Source organism: Glycine max, chromosome 7 (assembly GCF_000004515.6).
Source record: "Glycine max cultivar Williams 82 chromosome 7, Glycine_max_v4.0, whole genome shotgun sequence".
Taxonomy (NCBI): domain Eukaryota; kingdom Viridiplantae; phylum Streptophyta; class Magnoliopsida; order Fabales; family Fabaceae; genus Glycine; species Glycine max.
This window is the reverse complement of record NC_038243.2, coordinates 10293715-10312987: the sequence shown is the minus strand read 5'-3', so window position 1 is coordinate 10312987 and position 19273 is coordinate 10293715. Positions and strand designations below refer to the sequence as shown.

The 19273-nt window shown below is 32.8% G+C and overlaps 2 protein-coding genes across 2 annotated transcripts; one reads left to right on the top strand and one right to left on the bottom strand.

Annotated features, from left to right (window-relative positions):
• Positions 1 to 4564: 4564 nt before the first annotated feature.
• LOC547766 (zinc finger homeodomain protein SZF-HD2) lies at positions 4565 to 5201 on the top strand. Its single transcript, NM_001250628.2, has one exon. The coding sequence runs from the start codon at positions 4592 to 4594 to the stop codon at positions 5120 to 5122; it is 531 nt and encodes a 176-aa protein (NP_001237557.2). The 5' UTR covers positions 4565 to 4591; the 3' UTR covers positions 5123 to 5201.
• A 5311-nt stretch (positions 5202 to 10512) lies between these two features.
• Positions 10513 to 18866, bottom strand: DHBK (putative 3,4-dihydroxy-2-butanone kinase). Its single transcript, NM_001360294.1, has 20 exons — positions 18672 to 18866; positions 17971 to 18044; positions 17806 to 17869; positions 17390 to 17502; positions 17238 to 17285; positions 16763 to 16834; positions 16580 to 16669; positions 16171 to 16344; positions 15761 to 15844; positions 14925 to 14980; positions 14293 to 14423; positions 14114 to 14206; positions 13868 to 13932; positions 12204 to 12347; positions 12072 to 12112; positions 11767 to 11850; positions 11604 to 11677; positions 11378 to 11490; positions 11208 to 11303; positions 10513 to 10953 (listed from the first exon to the last, which is right to left on the bottom strand). The coding sequence occupies exons 1-20, from the start codon at positions 18709 to 18711 to the stop codon at positions 10831 to 10833; spliced, it is 1779 nt and encodes a 592-aa protein (NP_001347223.1). The 5' UTR covers positions 18712 to 18866; the 3' UTR covers positions 10513 to 10830.
• Between the last annotated feature and the right edge of the window lie 407 nt (positions 18867 to 19273).

The following is a 19273-nucleotide window of genomic DNA, read 5'->3' as shown; positions in this document are numbered from 1 at the left end:
TAGCACTTCATTCTTGTTTAAGTTCTGATTACACGCATGCTCAAAATATGCATAAACTCAACTCAATCCTCAACAGTCAACACCCTTATTTTTTTGTCTTTCTCTTCGTGTGTTTGTGTGTGTGTGATTTGAAATTCTCTACTTAAAATATACGTGTTAAGCCAAGTTTAGGGTTAGATGCATGAAACGAATCGGTAAAATACTGAAAGCACATGTACAGATGCTATATATATATATATATATATATATATGGCATAGTATAAACGGGCCCTAAAGCACCTAATTAAATCATAACCGAGAGTGATATACATCCTTGTATTTAAATTACGATGTCTACTTATAAAGAAAATCCTAGCCCAAGATAATTTGTCAATTTATAAAGCAAACATTAAGTGTATATAAAGTTAAAAAATTTTGAAAAAAAAATATTCGCTTACTTTTACAATTTTTTGTAATAATTTTAAAAAGTATGTGAATTTTCCCTAAAACGTAAGTTATTCCAGATAAGCACTAATTAATACTGATAAGGATTGTGACCTTGCTTTTCTCTTATTAATAACAATGAAAATCACACGCGTACGCAATATAAAAGTTTTGAAGAATTAAGTGTGTATATGAAATAATGCCTCATGTTATTTCCCTTACACATTTAAGTAGTGTTTATTAAATGGATGGAATAGAACAAAACATTTTGTTTCGTTCTATTATCTTTGGTTTCATTTTTTTAATTAGAACCCAAATGTACCACTGTTTAATCTCATTTTCTTCTATTCATCTATATTTTTAAAAACACACTCTTAACCACATTTGAGATTCGAACTCTTTTAGGGTAATGAATTCTTTACTTGTATAAGTATGAGTTATAATGAAACAAGATGAATTAACAATTTCTCTTCCATCACTTACAAGAGCTTACAGCAAAGCATGTGGCCCGAACAAGTTATTCACAGTACTTTGAAGATATAATTAGGAAGAGAATACTATAGTTTAATACATAATAATGAACATGTTTAAGGTATAAGGGACACTAGGATAATATTCTAATTCACTTAATCTGAGTGAAGAACAAAAACCTTGGCAGGTTCATGAACTTGGATTTGGAAACTGTCCACGTTGTTTGACCACATTACAGTTGAAGCATGTAGGGAGTTAATGGTGGTGGACAAGGAAATATTCGTATCTGGCAAGTACATTTAGGTTGCCGTGCATGCACCATGATTATCCTTAGAAGAGTTAGCTGGGTTATCTCATTAGCAGCTAATGGCAGAAGCATAATATATGTGTGAAAATATAGAAAGTTCAATCCAGACATAATTGTCTAATTAGAAATGAATCCTTGTTCTGCACATGGCAATGGCAACTTATGACTTATGAAAACATAACTACTCAAATAATCAATGATATCTATAGTGATGGTTTTGGGTGGCTCACCATATCTAAGGTGGAGTTTGGTTCTAGTGTATATCTCTTTGCTTCTTTTTTTTTTTTTTATTATAATATTTATATAATGTGTGCGTTTAAATTGCAGCTAAATGCTATTATGAGTTCATCGCTCTGGTTTAAACATTATTATTATTATTATTATTATTATTATTATTATTATTATTATTATTATTATAATACAAAGTGATAGAATAGAAAGATACTCTTCATTAGATAGGACGACAATAACATGCTAAACTTGTTAATAAAGACTTACTTAAAAGTATACCGATTACAACTACTTAATTAGTTTTTACAACTACTTAACTAGTTCTTAGATTTCTGTGAAGAAGGATGTCATTGTCCACCAAACTAGATTTTAGTGGCATGAGAAAAAAATCAAAAGTTAAGACCTGCATTTATTTTGTACTGTATTTTTTAAATTTTAAACAATGACTCAGATTTGATTCTTATTGGTAAAGTGGTGAAATTTCACATTAATAACATGATAATTCAAGAAAACTATAATGAAAATATAAAAAAAAATCACTATTCCATGAGAAAAAAAATTGCCCAGTTGGCAAGTTAATTCTAATATTAGTGTGACTATTTAACTGGGTTAATTCTTATCAAATCATTAAATACATATTTGCTTTAACTTATTTTAAATCAATAAAGACTTAATTATATTTCCCTCCCCCCCCCCCCCCCCAAATTACTGAAATTTTATCTTTAAAGATTTGTTTTCACATTATATTTCTCAGTTCACAAAATGTGACGAATCCCAAATACATGTATTTAAAATAATTTCTTTTAACGTAGCAAAAAAATTTAATTATTTTAACTATGTGTATTTATTGACGGGTTCAAAACTGTTAGAAAGTATTCACGATTCAATACAGACTTGATATATTAGGTCAAAATTCATCACATTTTGTAAATTAAGAGGCAAAATTTGTGAAGAGAATTCTTGAGAAACAACAAGATTGTGTAATTTTGAAGGCAAAATATTATAGGTTGAAACAATATTCTTTTCAGCTTTTTCATCAAACAGTTGTAAAAAAAAATCTAAATATTACAATCATGTACCAAAATGCACTACATGATGAGGAAAGCAGTTAATCATTTCTACCACAATCATCGTAACAAATTTGAGCAGCCTTTTTTCCCCTTTCTTTGTAAGCCACAAATTTAAACTACCCTTTAACTTTTCCTTTTGCAATATCCTTGTTACCTTATAGTGTATATACGTTTCAATTTCTAACTTTTTTGAAGAAAAAATTTAATCTTGTTTTTGCTGATTAGTATTATAAGGAATGATAAAGTGATAATAATTAGAAAATAGACCGAGCACATTTTGGTTGCAGCCTTAACCAAAAAGAGCCAAACAGACCAAGCCGATTGTGCACCAAAAGTGGCATCTAGCTATAACTAGCTTTGCGGGTGTTGTGGTACTGTTGGAAAGGGTCACATAGTACAGTGACTGGACACTGAATGGAGAAAAGGAAACAAAGCAATTTGCTTCCCAAAGACACTGAAACATTATAATTATTTTCCGACACATCAAGTGAATTCATCCTTTGCACTCTCAATTTCCAACCCACCTATTATTCACTCCACACTTCACTTATTCTTCATGCCCACACCATCCCATTCCATTCCTAAGCACACCTCACTTCTTCTATCTCCTCATTCAAAACCAAGTTTTTAAGTGTGTGTTTGGTTATGCGTTAAAAGCATATGAAGCACGGACACCTTAGTTTCTTATCGTGTTCGGTGTCCGACACGCGTCTGTATCAGTATCTGACACCAACATAATACCTGTATTACGTTTTATATTTTATACATTATATTGTTCACGTGTTCGTGTTCGTGTTGTATCCGGTGTCGATGTCTGTGCTTGATAATTAAAAGCACTAGTAACATGTAAAGAATGTGAAAAGAGGTAGTTTTAATGTGGACATGAGAATTTGTATCCTCTCTTGGAAGCGATCCTATTTGAAGAGCCATCGAGTATTATTACATTGGAACGTCACATCTTTTAGCACAAATTCCTAACAAGCACACAAAACAAAAGATGCTATAAAATGTGGTTGCTTAAATATTTTTGGTTTTATATTTTAATTAGAATTGAAATTTTATCTTAGTAACTTTTTTATACAATGACAACAATGAAGTTTGAATGTAAGACTTCACGTAAGCTACCTCAATCCCTCTACGTTAGGATCTCAGTAATTTATGTTTATCTTTAATGCAAATTTTCATTACATGTTTGCTAATGTAAAATTTTAATTCAGGTTGAAAATAATGCCAAAAACACATAAGATTTAAATTGTATATATCTAAGTTTTATCTGTATGCACTCTACATTTTGATAACTCAACCTGCATGATTGATCTGCACCATGCCACCGTCTTTCTTTTGATTTGTTGTTCTCTAAATTAAACACAAGGAATAAGTATTCTTTTGTAGTTTAGTACATGGAATAGTATCAAAATTTGCAAATATGATACATGAGACTATACAAATATTTGTTTGGTTTCCTTTTCCTTTCTAGCTTATTAAAATTGCTTCGTATCGTATGACCTTAATTTTGATTAATTTATATATATGTAAATAGAATGACCATCATACTGAGCTTGGTAACCGATGATGAATAATGAATGATCTTGATTGTAATTGATATCTCTGACTGACAAATGTTTGTGGTGCATGTGAACAACAATATATTCTTATTCATTTGTGTGTGTGAAGTTCCACGCCATTGTGAATCAAAGACTTAGTTGTTTGTTGTATGGGCAATTTTTGACGCCTTTGGAGCCCCTAACATGGGGGCATATATATATATATATATATATATATATATATATATATATATATATATATATATATATATATATATATATATATATATATATATATATATATATATATACACACATACATATATATATATATATATATATATACATATATATATATATACATACAAACACACACACGCGCTCTCACACCCTCTCTCACATATATTCTCTCTCTATATATGCCTATCTCGTCACTCTCCATATCAATGTCCACACAATACATACACCAAATAAATATATATATTAAAACCTACACTACACCCTCTCTCAAAGTCACACAAAAACCACACAAGCAAGAAAGAAAGATGGAGAACTCATCATCTTCAAACTATCTCTACCGAGAGTGCCTCCGCAACCATGCAGCCAGCCTAGGCAGCTATGCCACGGATGGCTGCGGGGAGTTCACCCTCGACGCGGATAGCGTCTCGTCCCCTTCTCTCCAGTGCATGGCCTGCGGTTGCCATCGCAACTTCCACCGCAAGGTCACGTGCCCTGTGGTGGAAGGGCCGCAGGTCGTGACTGGAGGGAGCGGGGACATGATGGAGTATTCAGGAGGGGAGGGAAGAATGGAGATGGGAGAGAGGAGTGGTGGAGGAAGCAGCAAGAAGAGGTTCAGGACGAAGTTTAGCGCTGAGCAGAAGGAGAAGATGTTGGGGTTTGCGGAGAAGCTAGGGTGGAAGCTGCAGAGGAAAGAGGTGGATGATGAGATTGAGAGGTTCTGTAAGAGTGTGGGAGTCACTAGACAAGTTTTCAAGGTGTGGATGCATAACCACAAGAACAATTCTAACTCTTCTACTAATTCTTCTGTTAATCTCTCTTCTCTCACTCAGTCATGATCCCACTTCCTAAACTTAATTAGAGGGAGAGAGAGATGCATGTATCTTATTATTGCTATTTTAAAAATATTTTCTTCTCTTTTTTTTCTTTTCTTTTTCTTTTTAAATCGAGGCTTGGAAGTAATGATTTTGTAATTTATCTATATCCTTGATGCATGCGTTAGTATACATTTGTTTGTTATTTTTCTTTTTGAGTTTTTTACTTGAGGAAAAATAAGGAGAAGATTCATGTATGTGAAGTAATATACAGGAGCTTGGGAAGATTCAAGTAGCAGGTAAAATAAAACTGTTTATGAGGTGAACACGTAAATGGTATATGAAAAAGAGAAAAATATAAATTTGATAAGATTTATGATATAATAGGATGAAAAAGATAAAAAAAAATAAAATAAAAGATGTTAACAAAATGTTTAAAATAAATAATTGTTGATGTTTCATTAGTTATTTTTCAATATATATCACTTGACTTACTGTCTTCACAGGTTCACACATCTGGTTGAATCTTTAGTGTATACATGCCGTGACTTAGGTTTGATTATTAGACAATGTGTAAGCTAGCTAGTTTCACTATAAATTCCTGCTGTTGGTGATCTTTCCTAATTTCGTAAGGGGTGTGTCTTCTCTTATAATTTTTTGTTTTGAAAAAAATGTCATTTGACTACTTCGCAAAAATTAATTTTGTTTTCGACTGGTGCATGAGTTAATTGCCCTCTATATTTACCAGCTGTGAAGTTATTTCTTTATCTCTATCACTTGTTAGTTCATGGTCTCCACAAATTTCTATATGATATGTAATCAATGGTATTAGTTATTTTATTTTAAATTTAAAAAAAAAACATAAATACATGTCATGCAAACATTAGTTCAGATCATAGACAGGTGATGCTTTAAAATCACCTACTAGTAGATCCATTTTTTTAAGCTTATATTATTTTAATAAAAAATATTTTTTTTATAAAATAAACAATTTTATTGTTTTTTATGTATGTATTTAAATTTTTTTTAAGAAAAGGATTCTTTTGTTTTTTGAAGAAGCAAAATTATATCCGTTTCTTAAAAAAAATACTTTTTTAAAAGCACTTTTTTATATTAAAAAATTAAAAAAATTAACCCAAGTTCTCGTCTTTCAGGAAAATGGTAGACTAAATTTCACACAAAACTAATTCTGTCACATTTAAACTCAGAGGAGTTGCATTATTTTTTCTTTTTATATTGGCGACATTAATATTTGTACTTAGAACTTTATATAAAACTACGACTTTAAGCTTCCACCTCTAAGCTAACTGTAAAAGGTTTTAAATCATGATTATTCACTTTAACACCATAGATATGTGTGTATTGGGGTGACAGATGACTTTGACGATATCTTCTATGGTTCCAATGCATCTCAGAAGTCACAACCACCATTTGTGATTGCTATTTGATGTTATAATTCAATATTTGTCATGCATTTTTGAAAATTTTTGGGTTGCTTGCAATTCCTACCTTGGTTCAGGAAATGGATATGTTCTTTTGCTTTATTGTCACTTTGCAACCGGTGCACCCCTTATGAATTTTGTTGCCTACTTCTTCCTGTAAAAAAAATATAATAATCCTTATTATGATTTTTTTCATACAACAAAGTTTGTTCTTGTGAGGTGATTTGACAAAATGGCAAGGTCATGGTCATCATGCTTTGCCAACGGATTATTAAATTATGTTTCAATAAATAAAGATTACAGCATGGATTCTGTGCTTAGCATGTAAAGCGTCAGGACGTGTTTGGAACATGTTTTTTTGTTTAGTTCTTGGGAATTATGTTTTTCATAAATCACGTCTCTAAAAATAATAATTTTTGGGGATAGATGCTTAAAGATGTTATCATAACTGTTGTTAAGAGTTAAAAAATTTTGGGCTATGTGAATTTTGGATTCCAGATTCCTTGATGAGAGTTTTTTTTCCATGAACATCGTTAAATTTCTCAAAATATTATTATTTTTTATCATCATTGGTGTAAAATATTCACTAATTTTACTAATTATCCATCTTTACTAAAAATTTAGATGATCACTTTCAATAAGATTTTTCCTCCCAATTTTTTTTTCATCTACATGATTCTTAAAGAATTCAAACTTAGTTTCATTGTCTAATCAACAACATGTTGTTTAAAACGTTATTATTTCAAAATGATATTTGAAATTCATATTAAACATAAGAATCTAATATTTTCAATTTAAAATTCCTTAAAATCTTAAAAAACCTTATAGTTTTTTACTTTTAAATATAAAGATAGCTTTGGTTACTAAGCTTTTTTAAACGAGTCATCCGTTGATAATTACACGATCAAAGAACATTAAGACATGGTAGCATATTGAAAACCAAAATAGAATCAAACAACTCCTGGTTTTCTTTTCCAGACTCATTAGTTTTTCTACGAGTTTTTGTAAAATGAAATAATTAAAATTTGGCAAATTCAATCGTGCCTACTCAAAGGGTATTAGTACCTTTCTTGAGTAAATTAATAAATTATAAACACATGCACTTGTACTACATTTTATAAGTAGTACAAAACTAATAATAATATGTTTAAGATTTATGTTTTTTATTGCTGAATGACTCGGGATTACTTTTGATGTCCATTCTATTTCCACTTGCATAATTTTTTCATGTTCAATATTTAAATTTGAAAAAAAGACCCTAATTATGCAATTATAAAATTTTAATGTATGGATAATAATTTTTCAATTCAACATTTGTACCTTGAAGGGCTATGGAACCCAATGATTGGATCAATTACAGTTTCATTCTCATTTCGCATTAAATAAATGAAGGGTAGGACTTAAAAGTCAGATCAATAAGTGGTAAAGAATCTTTTGCAACGTTGCTGGACCACGTACTGACCCTTATGGATTCAATTTTTACCTTCGTTTGTACGCAAATCCAAAAAGAATTAAAACGGATGTTCATGTCCCTTCCTCCACAAGAAAGGAAGTTAGAATCACAAATTAAGGTTAATGACTCCCACCCCTTTCTAACTTAAGCTGTCTCACACCCATGTGACATTTGTTCTTTTTTAAGTGTTTAACTAGGGTATTTTTCAACTAATCATTTGTAATACTAAGATTCATTTAAGCAGATAACTTTTTTAAGAGATATTTTTTTATACACAAAGACTTAAAAATCAAACTCTTAACCATATATTATAAAAAACAAAATTATCTATTAATCATGTAAGATTACATGTCACTCATGTGAAATTTAAGATGATCTTGCATGTGTCTCTGTAAAAGGCAAAAGGCAAAAGGGTTTCAATGAAATGTGAAATTTAAACATCTGCCTAGAACCCGAGAGACAAGACCACAGTTTAGGTGAAACAACCTGGCATGTTAGCAGTACTGAGGTGCTGCTCTTCGAATTAGGGACAAAAGAAAAGACAGCACATGGACTCGCAAATTGCAACCTAACCGCAAGATGTTGAGAGGCTAATGCTCCCTTTATATACAGCCAACTTGCACTACTGCGGCACATTGATCTCTTTCCAATGGAGTTTTCTATAAACAGGGTATCCTCAATAATTTGCGGTTATGTTGCACTTTACAAGTTACAATCCATTTTACCTGTCACTAATGATTTTTTGTGAAAAGGGTGGTTTTCTTTTTCTTTTACCAAAAAGAAAAAGAATATAATGATTTTAATAGTTATGCATTTATAATATAGTTTTTTTTTTCCAACTAATCAGACATTACCATTAGTATGTCAAGTGCATAGATGACAATATCACTCATAATTTAAGCAATACACCTCTTCGGTCTAACAATTTTAAAAACTTTTACTAAATGAATCATACAAATAACCTTGCGTCCTTATATTTATCATTATTTCCTAAAAATACATGCACGTGGAACCCACAAAATTTTAAGGACCAATGTTCATGTAAGCATCCACTGCTTCATGAGTACTTGATAAGAACTTTTTCAATGAGTTACTCTTAATAAGAATTTGTGTTTAATAAGTTTCAACCAGAGGGCGAGTCCTCGTGCAGCGGTAAAGTTGTGCCTTGGTGACTTGGAGGTGTTCTAAGAAAAGTGCTAACAACATATATTTTTAACACTTTTTATATAATTTATTTCTTACTATTTAAAATTCATTCAAAATTACAAAAATGGCGAGGTTTGTTGAATTAGAAGTAGAATCTATAAAATTTGGTGGTTTTCAATAAATTTAACCAATAATAAAGAATGGGTGTTGCTAGCATTTATCATAAGAAATTGGGATTGTATATATAAAAGAAATAATAAATGAGAAAGTAAATACTTTTTATATTTTGAATATACAAAATACATTTAATACTTACTATGCAAAAACAAAATATTAATAAAAACATATTGTAAGAGAATTTAAAATTAATCAATTAATAATGAGAAGAAACCTGGCTGGCTTAAGCGATTAGGTGGTTTGCTAGCAAAGTCCAATTCCATTTGAAAATCAAGCAATCCTCTACCATTTAAGCTGAGCCTATTGGTTTTATCTACGAGAGGGCTAATTTTCAAACTTCCATCTGAATATTGAATGAAAGGAAGAAATTGGCAAGTCACGCATGAAAGGGGGCCAATATAGAAGGACACTATGAAAACACACTAGGTTCTTTGCAGGGCACGTCTTATTCAGCTAGGGGCAGTGAGAGAGCTTAATGCATGCACGAACTCACAGCCCACTAACATTTCAAATGGCCACGTTTGACAAGATAACGACTGATCCATCACTCACTCTAATTACTTTCGTACAACTGCACTCCTATGCAATTCTTGGCGATTCTGCTCCACTCCTTTCAACAATATCTCCAAGAAAATAGCAAGAGTATTATTAGACTAAAAATTTAAACAATAAAAGAGCAAAATGGGTCATTTTTTATTCTATAGAAGTGTATGTTTTATTGAGAAATTCTCTGGCGATAATCTCCATTTACTTTGAGGTAAGCAGTAGAATCACCATGATCACAAGATGAGTGACTACTTGGTTACCAAATGTTCAATGTATCTTGTGATTAACGTGTCTTCCTCTAAAGCTCATTCATTTCACACCACAATTTTCAGGCAAACCGGTTTGACTCAAAATATGAAGTTATCTAATTTTGAGAGAATATTAACGAACACACTTTCTTTTTGGGTGAACCGAAGTTCTCCTAACCAAAAGTCAAAATCTAATATATCTTGATATATTGAGATTTATAACTTTTTAAATCAACCCACAATATTTTGTAGGATCCATGACTTATTTAATAATTCTTTTTAATAAATTCTAATCAATAACAAAGAATATGGTAACTGTTAAGTGTGCGTTCAAGTATGTTGCTACGTTTCCTCTTTATCAGCCACTCTGAATGTTTCCCCAGTACATTCCATATCTTTCACTTGGGAGAAATGACCAACGAAATTTATTGTTTTCAACTTAAGGGCATGCTGTAAACTGATAAAAATGAATAAAGCAGCCACGAAGATTACAATCATGAGCTCAAATTGAGACTGACATTATTGTCGATTGTAGTAATAAAGTTTCAAATTTACATCCACTTTTAAATTTTTGGCGTATATGAAAGTGACTGGGAATTGCTCTCTCAGCTTTATGCATGAAAGACATAAGCGGAGAGCCTTAAATGGTTACAGGAGAGTACAAAATTTGGAACAAAACTTGGGTATATCCGCACAAACAGGACATTTCAAGTATATAGCTTAGCTCTGGTATTTGGCCTTCACAGCTAAGGCCGCGGCTCTGTACCATGTAGCGGCAGCCATAGCACCAGGATCAGGAACTGTTGAAAGAATCTCTCCAGAAAAGTAAGTCGAACGTCCAGCCTGCATATGCTACCCCCATCAGATCCACTAATAATGACAACAGTAGATTAAAACATGCAAAGGATTTTCTTATGATTTTGTATTTTTCATGCCATTTAGGAATTTGGTCCTTCAGTCACTACAATAGGTTGGAACTCTCTTCAGTCTTCACTAATTGTGTGAAAAAAATCAATAGATTAATTTTAAACTCTAAATTATAAGGAAGCATCTACACCACAAAAGTTTTCCCACTTGAACCATTAATAAGTTGTCACCTGTGCTTGCATGTCTACCGTTGACTGAGCTCCAGCCAATGCAGCTTCAGAGGAGAGAACAAATGCGATGCAAGGATCAACTCCAGAATTTAATTTCTGTAAAGCCAAATCATTGTAAGTAACAGTAAATAAAGTCATGAAAATAATGAAGGGAAATGAACAGATATTACCTCTTCAAGAACCAACGATGCTGGGATAAGGGCATCTAACAATGTTCTATATCCAGCACTAGCCCCCCCATATTTACTTACAGCAGCAATGGAAACTGCGAGTGCTTCAGCCCCTGAATCAACAAAAGGACTCATGAGGGGTGGAAAGTCCAACCAAAAAAAGGATAAAAGGGGAAATATTGTAAAGTTTTTGTTGAACGATGCTTGATTTGGAGAATGTTCTCACATTGTTTTGAAGTGACACCAGAATGGGAACTTGCTTTTAGCACCGAATGTGCTGCCTTAAAAAATATAGTATATCTGGAAAAGAAATTAGTGAGTGACAAGAGTCAGATTTCAGATAGCATAAATGATTAAACTTTAAAGGAGGCATAGGAATGGCATCATACATGATCCCACTTGTTCCTCCCATGGATCTTCCAATTGATGAACCAATTTCACCGACAGTTTCTGCAGCATCATTTAGAGGGTAACTGAACAAAAAATAGCAGTTTAGGTCAGACTGCTATCACAATCCAAATTGACAACATTTTTGCAGCAACCACCATTGCAGTTCCTCAAGAACATAAACTCTTATAAAGCAATAAAGAAAAACATATACAAATAGTCCATTAATCAAATACATGGGTAAATAAATCTAAACAAGAAAAACAAAAATATATAGAAGGCTAAGCAATGCAGAGCATAAACTTACTTTTTGATGTCCTCAAGAATTGCTTTTGCACCTCTATACATCTGCAGAAGAAAAATCAGACACCAAGTAATACACATGATACAGCAACATTTAAAACTAAACCAAGTAAACAGTTTTGAGGATAAGACTCACAGTTGATCCACAGTCACCATCACCAACTTTACCATCCCATTCATTTAAATTGTCCTTCAGATTTATAATTGCATTTGCAGCAGCTTCAATGGCTACCTCAAGAATTTGGCCTTGCTCATTTAGTTGTAATGGCTGACTTCGTGGCTTACATAAAGCAAATATGGAAACCAGATTTTAAAAAAATTGTATTAAGACACAAGAAAAGAAAACTGAAGGAAGGGGGAGGTGTAAAAAAGGATCAAGAAAGCAGAAAGCTAACTATGAAGTATTTATTTCCCTTAAGAGAAACAGGACATCCACTGCCAAGAAGTTAAGATGTTTTAAGCATCATTGCACATTAATAACAAACACCATGTTGCCAAAAGGAAAAAAAAAAAAAAACTCTCCATACCATGCATGAAAATAAGCTGAGTTGCATAAAAGAGCATAATTCACATACTAAAATTTGAATGAATTTCTTTTTATACAAACTATTGTATTGTAATTTGTTGTTTTGTACTGATTGCAAGACTGGCAGGGGGTTCACTTATATTGGAGAACAACTAGATTGAGCTAATGCTGAAAGTCACCATAAAATCAACTAAACTAAGAGTTTGATTGGATGGTAGCAATAGTCTTCATTCTTGACAATTTTTTAATGCTTAGTGCAATAAATTAGCACTAATACAAAATTGATGGTTGATAATCTTAATTTCATACTAAATACAGGAGTCATTGCAGCCTTTTAGAAATATTGTATGAAGGGGAAAGAGGAAGAAAGCAAAATTTGGAGGAAGGTGCCAAGATGACTCAAGATAGCCAAGGAAGAGAACCCAGTGGCCAGGTGCTGGTGGTAGAAGGGGAAGGAATTTAAATAGATGAAGTTTAACGGTTGCATTAAAAATAAAGAAAATTTGAAAATGTATTTTTGTTGTGAAAAATGTTCTGTGAACTAGAATGTCCTTTTATGATGGGCTCATAATTCAAAGTCTGATGTGGAGGGAGATATAATGGGTCAGCAACAAGAAAGGACTGCCATTTTGTACTCCTCCAAAGTGCTTGGATGATGATGCCCTCTCTTTGGAACCTAACAGTTGACTGTTAATTTTGCTCTCTCCTGATGCAAGGCTCAATTCAGTGAAAGAGGATTGATGGTTTTCCACAGAGGCCACCATGTTGGCCATGCAATCCACCCAACACATCCATCTATCAAACATTGTTGGTGGTATGGACAGAAATTCCACACTCAAAAATGAAATCCTCCCCTAATCCAGTAGGTTGGACCAATGATAATGACCAGAATGAGTCTAGCCCAATGAGTATTATTGAACGAGAAACAAAAACCCAAAGAGCAAATACAAATCAATGACCAGAGCAACAGCTCCTTAGAGAAGGAATCCCCCCTGCCCAACTAAATGACTCATTATTAAACCAACAAATAGATGAAGTTCAGCTAACCACAAAGAACCAACAAAGCTAGTATCAAATGTTATACAAAAAAAAAAAATGCTAGTCAAATTTCAACAGCTAAAACAGAAAAACTACCAGATAATCCAATCAGATAGAATTCATATGATCATTTTTCATAGGGTTGTTATTAAGCATATTTGTCCTAATCTAATTTCTTAGATCACAATAGTTACATGGTATAGAAGGGAAATGACATCTAATTTCCATGGATATACCTCATCAGTCTTTGCTGATCGAGATGCTGGAATTGGAACAGGAATCTTAGCAGGCGGGTGATTACCTTTAAAGAAAAAACAATTTCAAAAGTTCGATCAACGAATAATTAATTAATTTGCTCCAATCAATATCACAGTTGAATGAACATTTTAGAGGTAAAAGCTTGTTACTAGAAAAGTACCAACATTGAAAATTTTCCATGTAATAAAATTGATTGATGAAAACAACTAGAGAAAATTACTAACCATCAGCAGCAACAGGCCAATAAGGAGCTTTAGTTGGAGCATCTAATCGTTGAAGAATAACTGGATCAGCCTTCATAATAGAAATTGAGAAACCTAACAGAAAATGAAATAATGCTAATCAGAACTGCATAATGAAAAAAAAAAAAAGAAGCCTATTGCTATTGGCTGTGGTAACAAACCTGCCATATCAAGAGAAGTCATAAATGACCCTGTATAAACTCTATCAACAGCCAATCCATGTTCTAGCTGTAATTTTGGAACTGTTTTTCCAGCTATAATCATTAGTTCCATTGTAGGAGTGGCACCTAACCTGCATATGAGAAATCATTTAAGAAGTAAGTAACCATTCTAAAGGCAAAATGTTTTGTCAAAAGGAATCTTGAACATCAATAAAAAAAAAAAAAAAAATTGAAAGCATTTTCAGATGTAATATTTGAAATTCTAGATTATGGGGTTCGTGATTTAGGAATGTCTGAATATTTAAAAAGTAAAATGTATGCCCGAAAAACATGCATATTTTAAAAAATTCAATAGAAGAATTTACAAAGACAGAAGCCTGAGGAGAGAGGATTGAAGAAGGGAGGTTAAAAACCTTCAAAGAATGCACAAGAAAAAGCTAAAAAGATGGATGAATTGTGTTAATGCTACCTAATAAAAGGCAATATATTTTCAATATGAAAATATATTAGATGAGACAACTTTTTCAATGAAACCTCTTTGGATGTAGACAAAACATGTGTTAAAGATCTGTTATCTTCTTTTCTCAACATTCAATAATGAGAAGATCTATTAAACACATTCATGAACCTACCCATTGACCATAAGGACCACTCTTTCTCCTCGAGTTATCGGTACATAGTTTGTTTCCTGCAAACATTACCAAACAAAGATTGTGACCCACTCACTAGAATGATAATTGCACTGCCTACATGCTTAAAGTACACTCTTATTGACGAAAGGAAAGAGTAGATTGATAAGAAGAAGCAATTTTGGGATCAATCTGTGCACATTATTCCCAAAGTCCTTTCTAATAAGATATTGTAGTCAAATTTAACTATTACAAATTTTAGCAGACAAAATAGTCCATTTGACATTTTTATGCTACTTAGAGAGAGAATGTCTCTTTAATAAGTTTCTTTGTCCAATATTTGTAGGGCCATAGGGTTCTATCATTTGAATATATTTTCCGATTTTAATAGGTCATTGTTTATTTTGACTCAATTCTGAGAATTTATTTTATTTAGTGCATCGTCCTGTTCACTTTCCTATTTATACTAATTTGTACTAACATAAGTTCACAAGACATTGTTTGGTCTCTACAGTGTCTCCAATATATAAATAAACCTTACACTAAAACTCAGGTGCTAACAGGTAGCTTATTCAAATAGAATAGGACACCTTATATATGAAATACTAAGGGGTACATGAACTTTATATGCTAAATTTCTTCAAACTCAATTGAGTATCGTAAACAGAATGCCCCTAGTACAGTCAAAGGGTGAACATCATAGTTCATTTGTCACACATGCCAACTATTGTGAATTTGTGATGTGCTTGTAAAGTATATGTTAGAAGAACATTTCATTCCCAATTAATTAGCATACACCCATCAAGAGCTTTCATGCAATATTGTGGCATACAGCATACCGTGGACAATATTTGCTGTAGAACATGAGAAACCACCACATTTACGGGCTGAATATCAGCCACAGCTGCCCCAGGTTCTCCATGCTGTAAAATGCTACCACATAATGAGCTTAATTTGGAATTTGAATGAGAATAGATTGCAGTAAAGACAGACTTCAAGCACAAGCATTAGGGAGAAAAATATCAAATAACTATAGAGTAGTTTTTATGAAAGAATAATTTAAAGAGAAGAACAAAGAACAAAGAAAAGCACACTATCTCCAATGTTGTGATCTGAAAACCACAAGAAAAATAACAATGCAAGAGCTTATTTCATGCTATAAAACAGAATGACAGATATGCAATACTGCAAAAAAATTGAGTTTTATATTTTTTCTTAATGGGAGATTGAACTAATAAAGAACACTTACAATTCCAAGACCAAGTTCCATCTTTCCTGGCCCCAAACGATCTGATGCAACTTGACCAGGAATTGAGCACACAGTCAAAGCAACACCCATTGTTCCCACTATTTCAGATGCATGTTTTGCTTCAGCAGCAACATCAGCAAGAGAAAGACCACCAGCAGCAGCAGCTCCTGCAACCTGGCTCAGACAAAACAAAAATATCCTTAAACGTGTGGAAATACATAACTAACAACTATACTAAAATACATAATATTTAGTTACAGTTATATTTACAATTAATAATGCTGATGTCAAGAAAAGAAATTACATTAATACCCCGCATAGTCCCTTCATATGTTTTAATGAAAATGTATGGTTAGAGCATTTTTATATGCATTGGTAACAAAGGAAAGAAGTGACTTCATGAATGTACCTTGTGAACCAGAATAGTCCCTGCCAAACCTCTTCTTCCCGCAATCCCTCGAGGTGGAGGTAGTGCACAATCATCCCCAACAATAACAGTCTGAATAGGCAAAGTACATGTCATACTTTACCTACATATTAAATATTTAATTATTTAGAGTACAATGAGAAAACTCTAGCCAGCTAGACATACCTCAACTTTATAACCTTCAGATTTTGCTATCTCAGCAGCCAAGCCAAAGTTCAAACGATCACCAGTATAGTTCTATCAACACCCAAATTCGAACACTATGAATCCAGAAACAAAAGCAAATCCTAATGACTCATCATGAACTGACCATACTAGTGCAAAAGCCACACTTTCTTATATGCTATTCACAGCTTCAAGTTAGTGCAAAAGCCACACTTTCTTATATGTTATTCACAGCGTCAAGTTCATTTAACAAGATGACGAGTTTTTTAAATTTTTTTGGCACACAATATTATAATACTATTATAATTATAATAAAAAAGAAGCTTACTTATGAATCTTTTCACTGTTTATGATCTTAACCACCACAGATAACACTTTCCATGTGTAGGACATCTAATATGCATACTTATATGAAAGACCAATGCAAAAAGCCATCCTTAGGATGACAAAATGCTAAAGAAAGAAAAAAAAATACCTTTACAATCAAAAGACATCCCTTAGGACCAGTTACAGCTCGTATCCCCTAAATTTCCAAATCAATAGGTGGCATCAGAAGAAGAAAAGAGAATGTTGTGCTTATAAATGAAAAGGTAATATGAATATAAATTCTAATAATAATAAACATACAGCTAGAATTGAGTCAACAGGTGGAGAAGAAAATATATCTCCACATATTGCTGCTGTAAGCATTCCTTCTCCGACAAATCCAGCATGGGCAGGCTCATGGCCACTTCCTCCCCCTGTAACATAACATATGGATGTACACAATTTCCTCAATAAAACCTATGAACACAATTAAATTGAACAAATAAAGATGCAAAATCATCCTAAGAAGTTTCATTTTATACATGTTTCATAGGGTGAAATATCATATTTCCACAAACCATTTTCTATATCCTATTCCTTCCTCTTAGAACTTTATTTTCAATTTTTTTTCTTAATTGGCATGACAATTCTTACACACTCTGAACAGAATCCCAATGGCACAACTCCTGAAAAAATGAACTGTTAAGCAATATAAAGTATCCAATGCATGGTCATACCTGATACGATTGCAACTTTATCATATGTTGCAGCTGAAACATCTGCACGTAAGACAACCTTCACCTACATTCAAGCGAAAAACAACAGAAAAAGAAACTGCTTTCAGCAACTCTCACTAATACTACACAAGTTATGCATGTTTCTGTAAGTGTTTTTGTAATCACCAGAGGAAAGCCATCTAAATACTGTAGTCCGGAATATGTCTCCACAAGACCTTCAATGAATTCAGTCACAACATCTGCAATCAAATTTAAAAACAAAAGCAATTATTCAACTTTCAAGACAATTATATACATATATACATACATATATAAATAAATAATAAATGTTTAAATACATTTATATATAAATTATCTAATTATTGCAAAATCTCTTAAGAAAAAGAATAATAAAGAACTGCAGTGCTACTAAGGGGAATACAAACAGAATAAAAAATCTAAATCGGAATCTAACTCTCACATTGAATCACAATCTTCGAACTAAAACAGCTAGATTAACAGGAAATCATCACAATCAATTCTACAACATTTCACGTCGAATATTACGACCAGTAGCAGCGATTTCCGTCATTTAAAGCACAGTGCAAATTCAATCAAAGCCTAATGCTAAAACATTTAAGTTTCAAACAGATTTTATAAAACGAAAAAAAAAAAGTCAACAAAATGCACAGAGCACAAACAGTTAAAAAAATAATCCAGAAGGCGATTCCGCACGGAACTGCGGCGAAAGCATTCAGAACGCAGCAATTGTCGATGGCAAAAGTCAAAGAAGGCGAGGATTGCTGGGGAATTTGACAGAGAGCGAGGAATTGAACGGAGCGAAGGGGGAGAGAGTGAGAGGAGAGGGAAACGAGAGGCGCACGCACCATTGGGGTCGTCGATGAGCTTCTTGTTCGGAAATGCCATGGCGAAGCGGTGTCGGAGTGCGAGAATTGAAGAATGGCGAGAAAACCGAAAACCCTAGAAATGGTTTTGCATGAAACAGTGGTAAGGAGAGAGAGAGTCTGAGAGGGAAGAAGAGAAGTTGTTGTTGTTGTTGTTGTCGTTGCTGTAGCCTTGTTGGTTTGGTGGTGGTGTGAGTGTGGCTCTTTATATACACACAACACAAGAGAAGGAAAGCGAGGGAGTTGATAGTTGGCTTCTTCCAACACGGAAAATTAAAATTAAATAAAGAAAAACGATCTTTCTTTATCCAAATCCCAATTTCGGATTCTCCAAATGCCCTCGCCTTTCACCGTAATTACTAATTAGCCATGCCATGCCTCTTTTATTTAATTGTTAACTAAGTTTTTTTTATAAAAAAAAAATATATATTTATAGTAATCGCCAAGCGCCGTGAATCAACATGGGTAGAGTTGTTTCATCTTTAAGTCAAGATTGGAATTTTAATATACAACTGAGTTTAATATTTTGACAATAATTTTGTTCCTCGTAATGGTCACATTCGACCTCAACCATAATTATTTCT